At 31.4% G+C, this 12,532-nt stretch overlaps 1 protein-coding gene across 7 annotated transcripts in view; it reads right to left on the reverse strand.

Annotated features, from left to right (window-relative positions):
• LOC136091511 (E3 ubiquitin-protein ligase rnf213-alpha-like) overlaps nucleotides 1-12,532 on the reverse strand; it is a 171,381-nt gene that overhangs the window by 95,676 nt on the left and 63,173 nt on the right. For all 7 annotated transcript variants that reach the window (XM_065819150.1, XM_065819148.1, XM_065819147.1 and 4 more), the window contains 4 exons: nucleotides 3,440-3,593; nucleotides 3,082-3,330; nucleotides 559-666; nucleotides 74-159 (listed from right to left, as the gene is read on the reverse strand). In XM_065819150.1, the coding sequence (XP_065675222.1) occupies nucleotides 74-159; nucleotides 559-666; nucleotides 3,082-3,330; nucleotides 3,440-3,593 (597 nt within the window). The remainder of the gene's footprint in view (nucleotides 1-73; nucleotides 160-558; nucleotides 667-3,081; nucleotides 3,331-3,439; nucleotides 3,594-12,532) is intronic.

Raw genomic sequence — 12,532 nt, forward strand, 5'->3', positions numbered from 1 at the left:
AATAATATATTAACATAATAAAATATAGAATTTACAAAAAATAAATGAAATTAAGCATTAGTAATAAACTCACCTAAAGTCATCATGCACTCTGCATTGAACTTTGTGAGTTCCAATGCCTAATTCTACATAATTTTTTCCCCCAAATGACACATAATACTAAACATAAAACTACTATTTTTTAGATTTTTCAGTGTTACTAATAAAAAGAGAATAAAAAACCTGGTATAGAAAAAATTAGGTTTGGATTTTAAAAGTCTCACCTAAAAATTTCAGTAAAAATTGATGCATTACAACAAAGTCATAGGAAAAAAACTTTTAACGTTGTATCCAATATTTAAAAAAATTAAAATAGAAAAACAGTCAAACCAGATGGAGAAAATTTTAAATAAATATGGCATATTATTCCATTGCATGCATTTTGTGATTCGCTGATTAATATCCAAATTCAATAAAATGTTTAACCATATTTTTAAACCATGTCTCACACATACATAAATTTAAATAAGAGAAAACAACATTTAGGTAAAAACTAACAAAAAAACATTTAAACAATACCTGGTTTAATGTATCATAAAGACTTTCATATAAATTTTCCATGTTTAACAATGCAACTTGAGTACCATTCTCCATATATATCTTAAGTCTATTTATATCGCGACAAACCTTTAAAAGTAAATAAAAAATGAACACAAAAACTATTACACAACTAAATGCACCCCTAATAGTCAGTTAACTAATATTTAATTTATTCATTTATGAACTATTTATAATCAATTAGTAAAAAACAAATTCCTTTTCCTATAATATCTATTTAACTCTAATTACTAGTTTTAACATTAAAAAAATGATTATATTATTAACTAAATAATTTATTTTTAATTATAGTTTAACAATAATTTCTAACATTTTAATTTTTATAACTTATTTGTAAACACCAAAAAGTATGCTTCCAATTTTATTTCCAAATTTATTGTGATTATTATTTTTTTATAATAACAATCACAATCAAATCACAACCAAATCATACTCAATAACAGATCACAATCTAATAGCAATCAATAATAGGTTGCAATCTAATTACAATCAATAATACTGCTATTCACATAAGTTTAAACGATTACAGAATTTTAAGATCTAATCTTCGGTTTTTCTTGAATAAAAATCTAACAGAAATATATATCAAAATAATTTTTTTTTCAAATTTCGTAAATAGGTCATTTGTTAATAGAATAAAAAAAAGTAGGTTTCAACTCATCACTGTTTACTCAGAAATTTCATTAAAAGGTAGGTGATACAAGTTAAGAGGTGTCACAAAAGTTTAAATGATTTTATTTAGGATCAATTATTTGCTAATTAATAGGCAAAATACTTCACGTTTCTGAATATTACGTTCGAAAAACCATCAAAACCTGGGAACTTACCAAGGGCGTCTCTGACATGCCGCGTACTGGGAGACCATCCAAACTCAGCAACCATGACAAAAGTGGTATATTCAGAATGAGCAGAGAAAATCCCAGACTCGGCTGCAAAAAGCTAGCACAAACCTTCAACAAGTCAAAAAATAATCCAAAAGTTAGCAGAGAGCTCATGAGACGAACATTGTTGGACAAAGGTATTGGAACATACATAGCTGCTAGAAAACCTATTCTTTCAATCACAGATAAATGTAAACAACGAGTGTGGTCCAAAGAAAGGCTGGACTGGTCTGTAGAACAGTGAAAAAAAGTTATTGGGAGAGATGAAGCTAATTTTCAAGTTGTAAACCGCAAAGGAAGAATCTATGTCAAAAGATTTGAGAAATATTCAGACAGGTTTTTGCAACACTGTTGACAAGGTGGTGGAGGTTCGGTTGGCCTCTGGGGATGTTTTTCTCACAAAGGTATAGGCTTTTGTGAGCTGTACGAAGGCCGAATTAATCAATACACCTACAAGAACACATTGGAAACGCGTTTAGTTCCATCAATCAGACACTTGCATGGCAGAAGCAAGCAATTCATCTTTCAATAAGACAGGGCTTCAGCTCACACAGCTCACTCAATCAAAGAATATTTTTTGAAAAAAAAGTTCAATGTGATGCCCTGGTGCCCTAGATCACCAGATCTCAACCCAATTGAAAATATTTGGTCTTGGATCAATAATCAACTGACATACCATGAAACTCAATCAACTCAGCATTTGAAGCAACTTTTGAATGTGTACTGGCTGAAGGTACCTTGCGTGATGTGCATGAAATTAGTTGAATCAATGCATAAATGAGTTTATCTTTGCTATAAAAACAAAGGAGGTCACTTTAAATATTAATTTGCTTTTTTTTTTCTTTTTTTGTTTGAATATTGCAATTCATTTAAACTTTTGTGCTTCTTAATTTTCCTATATGATTTTTTGTAATTGTTTTTTTCTAACTAAATATTAAAATTTTTATATGTTCATATTCATTTCAAATTTTCTTAAATAAATAAAAAAAATTAATTCGATATAATTTTACAGTTTTCTTTTATTAAACAAAAACCAAACATACTTGATAAAAATTCTGCAATCGTTTAAACTTTCCTAAATAGCTGTAGATTACAATCTAATAACAATCAATAATAGATTGTAATCTAATCACAATCAATAATAGATCATAATCGAATCACAATCAATAATAGATTGTAATCAAATCACAATCAATAATAGATTGTAATCTAATCGCAATCAATAATAAATCACAATCTAATAATAATCAATAATAGATCACAATCTAATAACAATCAATAATAGATTGCAATCTAATCACAACCAATAATAGATCACTTCTACTAACAATCATTAATAGATCACAATCTAATATCAATCATTAATAGATCACAATCAATAATAGATCACAATCTAATAACAATCAATAATAGATTGCAATCTAATCACAATCAATAATAGATCACAATCTAATCACAATCAACAATAGAATACTAGATTTTTGACATTTTTTCAACTTAAATTACTCAAAAAAGTCCATTTAACTGATTGCTCCAGAAATTGACATTACCATAAGTATGCAATTATATTTCTTTGAAATAAACAAAAAAGAATACAATATACCTGAGTAAAATGTTGGTCCTTAGGAAAACTACTTCCAAAAATAACACAACTTTTTTGATTACGTTTTAAGTATTGCTGCTCAATGATTGGTAAAGCAGCATAGTTGTCTGTCATTATTAAAAGATAGCAAGAATTTGAACAATGTGCTTTATCTGTCTTTTCAGAGTTTAAACGATATTCATAACATGGACATTTATCAGCAAAACTATCAGCAATTAAATGCAATGCATTGGGCTCTGTATCTTTTGACTAAATAATATTTTATATGTATAATTGTTATATATAATTATCTATATGACTTATTTTTAGCACTTATATTTAGCAAAAAGTGAAAATTTTGAAATAAAATTAAAAGTACCATAGAAAAATCATATGGAAGACAAGACTTAAATATTTTCCATGTGTCAAGTTCCTGGAGTCCACTAAAATTTCTTTTGACTGCATGCTCAATATCTGAAAATGTTGGAATACTTTGGCGTTTTCGAGCAAAGCAAAACACCAATTTTAATAAACTGAAAAATAAATACTGAAGTTTTACTAAAAACATATCAAAATTAAACAAAATAAAGTCATGAATTACATTAAGGAACTTTTAATATAAATTAACAAATAATACAAATTGATATTTAAAAATGTTAAAATATCTTAAAAAAACTTTAAATTAAAAAAAAAAAAGAGCTACTGTTTTTAATAACTAATTTAATTTACTTTTCTAGGTTATGCCAGATTCAGGATCATTACAATCGCCCTGCTACTTGTAAGATGTGGTTCAGTACTACCTGCCCCAACTGCTTTGTAGGATTTGCTTTTCTAGGCAAAGGTCAGGGAAATAAACTCTGACTAAAAATACCCCTGCCTTGGGGCTCTTGATTGAGTAAAGACAAGGGATAAAAACACTCATCTTGGGCAGATGAAAACTGCATCCAGCTAATGTCCTAGACAAAGACTTTAGGGTTAGGCAAAACAATACTGTTTGATTAACCGCATATCCTTTAATCATCTATTATGCTGACATAGATGTAAACATGGGCTACATTGTTTCCTGCCTAGGATTATGAATGCTGAATTTTTTGATATACTCATAGATTTTGCCTCTTTATAGTGGCTATGCAACCTACCTGTTATCTCCTATTAATGGAACAGCTTTGAAACTCAAATTATGAGTTCTGTTCGATGATTCTCAGGCTGGCTGATAGTAAGTTTTTCTGAACACTTTGTTAGCTCTCAGAGAGACTGATTCCATCACCAGCTGTAAAATATCAATGTACTAACACCGCAGTGTTGCACATAAATGGTACCCCTGTTAGTACTTTTAGTATACATCACAAGGCCACAATAGCAGTCTTTAGTTGAGACTATGGGATAATAGTATATTACTAAATGAAAATAAATATTGTTGTGTTAGCAGTGATTGCATGCATCATTATACAATTTCCGTTCATGTGTTTCTCAGTAAACTAATAGCTGAACTTGTTTTTCTATTGAACTTATTTATAGCTGACTCATCATTTCAGTGATGAGTCAGCTGCACGGTACAAAAACTTTAAAAAACAATTTATGCTTTCAATATAAATTATAAGTTTATAAAGTATTTTCTCTACTATTTTAATCTTAATTTATGTTTATCAACAAATCTAAATTTATGTTTATCAACAAATCTAAATTTATGTTTATCAACAAATTTAAATTTATATTACAACAAAAACTTCAAATTTCATGCAATAATCTCATCTTTTTGGAAAATTATGACCATAAAAAGTTTTAACATAATTTGAGGGTAACTTTGCAGGGTAAAATTAATCAAAAGTTGTAACTTAGGGCTCTTTATGTAACCTCAACAATGCTCACCAAAAGCATTAACAGGGACACCATCCATGAGCAACATGGCACTATTAATATTCTGATATTTTACAGCTGTTGATGGAATCAGCCTCTCTGAGAGCTACCACAAAATTGGAGAAACCCAAATACATATATAATACATATAAATACATATAAATATATATCTTGCAAAAGTGGTCAGGTCAGATTATCCTGCTACTGGTCACATGTAATCTGCTTCATGTCCTGCTGCCTTGTAGAATACGCCTTTTTAGGCAAAGGCTGGGAGATGCTAACTCCGACTTAAAACACCCCCTGCTTTGGGGCTCTCAGTTGAGTAATGGCTAGAGACTGTGTCTCAATAAAAATACTCATCTTGGGCAGATGCTAAATAAATCCGACTACTGTCTTGTAGAAGGCCTCTAAGGCAAGGACTTAAGGGGTAAACAGATTCTATCTGTTGACCAGCCTAGCACCCCTTTGTCATCTACTAGGCTGGCGCAGATACATTTTTAATACATTGTTGTCAGTTTAGGATGTTGAATGCAGGGACTTCTCGACTCAATGCGTGGTTTTGCTTGTGTCTCTGTTTTTATGACTAAGCAACTCATTCTATTATCTCCTTATGAGGGTACAGCTCTAAAACTCAGTTTTATGGAGTCCTTTGTTATGGCTTAGGGTTTATTAATAGTAATGATGCAATTGCTAAGGCTATTAAACAGTGTACTGAGTACGATCTATGCTTTAAGTCAAGTTCTTTAACAAATTTAAAATTAAAAAAAGTGCCAAAAACTATAAAACACAAAAAACCATTGTCACCACCAAGTTCTCTAAACCTATCATTCACTAATACCTATGGTCTTCAAAGTAACTTTTCTTCTGTTGAGTCTTATCTCTTGCAAAGTTCACCAGACCTACTTGCTCTTTGTCAGACTAATTTGAGTTTAGCTGTCTCATCATGTGATTAGTCTTAGTGTTGATGGTTATCGTCTTTTAATACATAAAGACTCCAATAGTCACATGCTTGGTCCGGGCATTTATATTTGTAAGAATTCACCCATTTGTTGGGAAACTAGGTCACAGACTACTCTTTTATGTGCTTTTGTTTCGCATCACTCTATTGCCTTTCTCTTTGTTCTATATCGCTCTCCTTCATCTCAAGACTGCACACTTTTTGATGTTATTTCTGATCATATTGACCAAGCCCTCTCTCTTTATCCATCAGCTAATATAGTTGTTGTCGGTGACTTTAATGCTCACCACTCTGAATGGCTTGGCTCTAGTGTCAGTGACTCTGCAGGCATTAAAGCCCACAACTTTTGCCTTTCTCAATCCCTAACTCAAATAGTCAACTTTCCAACTCGCTTTCCTGACAACCCTAATCATTTACCTTCTCTACTCGACTTATGTCTTGTTTCTGATCCTAGTCAGTGCTCAGTTTCTCCACATTCACCCTTAGGTGCTTCTGACCACAGTTTGATCTCTCTAAAACTAATATCTCATTCTTCTTCATCACCTGAATCCCCCTATTATCGAACCTCTTACAACTACAGTAAAGCTGGCTGGGACTCTTTCATTTTCGTGATTTTCTTCATGATGGTCCTTGGGTAGAAATCTTTCGTCTTCCTGTTGACAAATGTGCTTCTTACATAACTTCATGGATTCAGGCTGGTATGGAATCTTTTATTCCCTCTCGACTACTCTCAAGTCAAGCCTCACTCTTCTCCATGGTTTTCCTCACATTGTGCTGCTGCAATTACCAATTGAAACCATTACTTCCATATCTATCAGCAAAACATTTCTCCAGAAAATTTCTGTTTATTACTACTGAAACCATTGTCTAAAGGTTTTGTCTAATGCCAAAGCCCGCTTTTCTCAGATCATAAAATCTTGTATTTCATCACAAAAATTAGGCTCTCCTGATTTCTGGAGAATCTTTAATAGTATCAAAAATAAGATCAAATCTGTAATTCTGCCTCTCTTGTATGGTTCAGACTTTGTCACCTCACCTAAAGACAAAGCTGAATTGTTTTCTAAGAACTTTCCATCAATATCATTTCTTGATTCCACTAGTTGCATTCAACCTGATATAGCTGTCAAACAGGTTGATCCATTGCTTCACATTCGTATCACTCCAGTTTCTGTATCTAAAGTGATTTTTTTTTTTTTTTTTTTGTTATTTTTTTTTTTGTTATTTCACCTCCCCAAGGCCCAGAAGGCCACTACAGATAAGGAGGCTACTTAATTGTGGTTATAACCCTCTCTCAACTCTATAACTCCGAAACACGAACCTTGACGAACAAGGCCGCTGCGCGGAGAAACAAGTTGAGCGCGGTGCTACCAGGGACGTGGTGGGGATCGAACTCGGAACCTCTCGCTTATAAAGCGAGCGCTCTACCACTACACCACTACCGATTTCCTGCTTAGACTCTTCTACAGCTTGTGGCCTAGAAAACATACCTGTTATAATCTTGCTTAAGTGTTCTCCAAAGCTGTCGTCTATACTTTCAAAACTATTCAACAAGTGCTTATTAGAGTCTTGTTTTCTGCTCTGCTGGAAAGCGGCATCTGTTTTTCCAATTTTCAAAAATTCTGGAGAGCGATTTGATTTGTCTAACTACCGTCCCATTAGTCTTTTTCCTATCATAAGCAAGGTTTTTAAATCTTTAATTAACAAACAATTAATCTCTCATCTTGAATCTAATAACTTACTTTCTGATCATCAATATAGATTTCGATCTTGTTGTACAGCTGATTTGCTAACAGTAATAACCGATAGCTTTCATCATGCATTAGATAAAGGTAGAGAGGTTAAAGTCATCACTCTTGACATATCTTAAGCTTTTGATAAAGTTTGGCATGTTAATCTTCTCCATAAGCTTTCTTCCTTCGGTGTATCTGGTAACATCTTTAAGATTATTGAATCCTTCCTTTCCAATCGTAGTATAAAAGTTGTCCTCGATGAACAGCACTCTTCTTCATATTCTGTAACTTCAGGGGTTCCTCAAGGTTCTATCCTTGGCCCATTACTCTTTTTAATTTACATTAATGACCTTCTAGATATTCTCACATCTAAGGTGATATTGTTTGATGTTACTACAATTTATTCTTGTCTCAATGAGAAGCTAATCCTCTTTGATTTCTTGGAAGGGGCATTTGAGCTTGAAAAGGATATCACTTCTGCTACAGCATGGGGCTCACAGTGGCTGATGAACTTTAATTCAGATAAAACTCAGTTTTTTTCAGCCAATCATTATCGCAATAATTTAGATCTTCCTATATTTATGAATGGAAATGTACTTAATGAGTCATCTACCCTTCATCTTCTAGAATTAACTCGTACTTCTAATCTTTCTTGGAAACCATATATCAAATCTGCTGCAAAATTAGTATCTGCTAAGGTTGCATCTCTTTATTGAGCTCAACACTTTCTTACTTTGGATTCTACTCTCTATAAATCTCAAATCCGACCTTGTATGGAATAATGTTGCCATATCTGGGGTAGATCTTCTAATGATGCTCTTTCTCTTTTAGACAAGGTGCAAAAATGCATTGTAAACATAGTTGGACCTGCTCTTGCAGCCAACCTCCAACCATTATCACATTGTCGTAATGTTGCTTCTCTTTCTCTTTTTTACAAACACTATAAAGGGAACTGCTCTAAAGAGCTAGCATCTCTTGTGCCATCTACTAAAATTCATTCTCGTGTTACTCATCATTCAATTAAGTCTCGTGACTGTTCCTAAGTGCTCCAAAAACTCTTATTTGTCTAGTTTTTTTTCCTCAAACATCAGTTCTATGGAATTCGCTTCCTTCATCTTGTGTTCCTGATTCATATAATTTGCAATCCTTTAAGTTGTCTGTCAATCGTTATCTTGCTCTACTATCTTCATCTTTTCTCTTCCAGTAACTTCCAACTCTAATTAGTGGTTGCTTGCAGCCTTATTGAAAGCAAAAATGTTTAAAAAAAATAAAAATAAAAAGTGGAAGAACTCTATTCAATACTCTTTAATCTATTTAACAAATGGTAATGACTTAAATAAATTAAATTGTTAATGAATTAAATGAATTAAATTGAAAAAAATTTTTCTTTTCTTAGCCTTTTTTTTTTGTCTGCTGGAAAATGGTATCTGTGGTTGGAACATTTAATAATTCTTTAGAGTGCTCTCACCAAGCCAAGAAAAAGAGTTTTAATTAAAAGAAATTTTAATTAAATCACATCAATACTGACAGAATAACCAAAGTTAAATGTGTTAAAAAAAAAAAAAAAAAGAATCTGCTAAAAATAATAAGTTAGAAATGGATAAGAGAAAAGCAAAAAAAGTTTAATAAAGATAATATAAAGATGAGTAAAAACGCAACTAGTAAAAGATGTTTCAACAGAAAGGTTCTATCATAGATTAGATGGAAGCAGTAAGGCAAGATTGATATGTTAAGATATAAATTATATATCTTAGATATATAATTTATATAAGATATAAATAAGATATCTTGATATGTTAAGATATAAATTAACAGGACCGAGACAACTGCATAGCTCATTGGTTGGGTACCATGCCCTATCAATGATTGAGTCAAGCCCTTTTTAACTTAAATCATAATCCAAATACCCCAAAAAAAATTCATAAAAAACCATCACCACCAACTAACTGTTTCAATATATCTTTTACAAGTATTCGTGGTCTTTGAAGTAACTATCAGTTGAACCTTACCTCTTGTAAAACTCACCAGACTTACATGCTCTTTGTGAGAACAAACAAATTTAACTAATAGACTAAGAATTTAGCAGTTTCTTCTTTAGATTTCAGAATTGATGGCTATTATCCATTGGTTCACAAAGACTATAATTGTCATATGCTTAGCTTAGACATATAATTATGCATCAATTCACCTATTTGTCTATTTAAATCATGTTTAAATTTTTATATTATTTATATATGCTTCCTCTAACCACCTCTTCACTCAATTCCTTTTCTTTTTGTTCTTTATCATTTGTCTGCTTCTCACAAATGCACTACTTATTGTTGTTGACATTAATCTCATACTCAGATAGTTGACTTTATTTTTAGACAACACAATTACTCAACTTCACTACTTAATTTGCATCTTATCTCTAACCCTAACTTGTGTTCATTTTTTCCTTGTTTTCCTTTAGCTGGCTCTGACCATACAATGATCTATATTTTTTATCTTGTACTCCTTTTTCAGACTCACCTTATCATTCTACTACTTACAACTATACTAAAGCTAACATGATTTACTTTTTACAGTCCTTGGGCTGATGTCTTTTGACTTATAGCTGATAAATGTGCCTCTTACATAATCTCCTGATTCAAGGTAGGTGTTAAAAGTTTGGTTCCTTCTTGTTGGTTTCAAATAAAGGCCCATACTACTCCATAGCTTTCACCTTTTTATGCAGCAGCTATATCTTATCATAACCATTTTTTGTAAGTTTTCCATTAAAAAAAAAAACACTGTTAAGAACAAACATCTTTTTATTATAATCGGTGTTAAAAGGTGCTGTCTGATAATAAACTCTATTATTCTCATTTTTAACAAATCTCATATCCTATCTAAGCAGTTAGGCTCTAAAGACCTTTGAAAAATCTTCAATTTTGTCATTAACAAAGGTAGTTAAACATCCCATCTCTAATTCATAGGTCTGAACTTTTTACCTCTCCGAAAGATAAAGCTAGTAAAACTATTTGCAAAGAACTAATATCCTAATGAATCTAATAGTCTTAATATTTTTACCATTCCAATTAAACAGGTTAATGCATTGTTAGATATCCAAATCATTCTGGTTTCTGTTGTTAAAGTCATATCTCAATTAAAATCTTCCTATGGTATAGTAATAGCCTTACAAAAGTGTTTTCTAATTTCTTCTCTCCAGAAAGAATTCTCAAAACTATATAAGTGCTTGACTATATCTTACTTTCCTATCTGATAGAAAATAACACCTGTATTTCCAATTTTCAAAAACTCTTAAAAATACACTGACCCCTCTAAGTATTGTGCAACCAGTTTTGTTTCTAATAGTAGCAAGTACATCAAGTTTTTAACCAAAAAAATTTTATAATCTTATCTTTAGTCTAATAACTTTCTCTTTGACAATCAATACAGGTTTTGATCTCCTCTTTCTATGAATGAATTACTAACTGCTGTAACAAAAAGGTTTTATTTTGCATTAAATGAAGGCAACAAGGCAAAAGCTATTGCTCTTGAGATATCAAAAGCTTTCGATAAAGCTGGTCTTCCTTGACACTTCAAATATTTTATCCCGGAAAGTTTTTGAGGTTGTTAAAACATTACTTTTTATGCACAGCATTAAAGTCATTTTTGAAAGCTAACACTCTTTTTTATTTCCCGTAACTTCTGGGGTACTTTAAGGTTTAATCAGTGGTCCTATATTGTTTCTTATTTACATTAATAATTTTCCTGACAATCTAAAATCTAAAGTGGCTCTGTTTGCCGACAACTTAATTTATTCCCCTGTCATGATAAAAAGTCTTCTCTTTTTGATTGCTTAGAACAGGCAGCAGTTCTTAAATCTGATCTCTCTTCTAAAACAGCTTGGGGCTTGCAGTGGCTTGAAAATTTTATCTTCAACAAAACTCAGTTATTTACTACAAACAACTGTCCCAATATTGTTGACATTCTTATAATGACCCTATATACCCTCTCACTGACTCCCCTACTTTATGCCTTCTTAGATTATCATTTATATTTGTTTTATCAGTGTGTAGCTCCCACAATTAATCATGGAGAAAGCTTCCTCATGGTATGGGTTTTTATGTCAGGATTTAAAGTTGGCCATTTATATTGTACTGTATTATATTGTATATTATAGTACAACTATGTTAAAATACTAAAATCACAGTTAAACTATCAGCAAATAAGCAATTGATCCAAGTTGATTCCCAACCATGCCCCTAGTGGTACCATGTTCAATTTGTTTCTCAGTGTTTGCATAATTAGTACAAAAAAAAAACTTAACTGTAGTGATGCAGATCCTTTGGCCTTGGGGAGACAGTAAAAATAAAAAATCAGTATTTCGAGTTGCTATTACATGTTTTATTAAAAATATTATACATTTCCTGATTAATGATCTTGTAAGGTCATAACTGTTATTATTAGCTCTTATACTTGTGTACATGTCTCTGTTGCTAACAAAAAGGTTTTGAAAATATTTTTAATTTAATAAATTTAAATGAACTTAAATATTTCAAATGTTGCTACTTAGATAACTAGAAAGCTGGAAATAAAGCTAATCTTCAGTATGTTAAGGTGGGTTACATTGAAGCTAGCCTTTAGTATGTTAAGGTGGGTTACATTGAAGCTAGTCTCTTGTATTTTAAGGTGGGTTACATTAAAACTTGACTTTAGTATGTTAAGGTGGGTTACATTAAAGCTAGTCTTTAGTATGTTAAGGTGGGTAACATTAAAGCTAGTTTTCAGTATGTTAAGGAGGGTTACATTAAAGCTAGCCTATATTGTAAACCACCTTAACATACTGAAGACTATATTGTATTATTTTTTTATTGTATTGTTATTTAGCTTAAAATAATAACAATAAATAAAACAAATAATTATAGTAAAAAATTTTGTTGTTCGATTATTAGTCATTTTA

This window comes from Hydra vulgaris, chromosome 15 (genome assembly GCF_038396675.1).
Source record: "Hydra vulgaris chromosome 15, alternate assembly HydraT2T_AEP".
NCBI lineage: Eukaryota > Metazoa > Cnidaria > Hydrozoa > Anthoathecata > Hydridae > Hydra > Hydra vulgaris.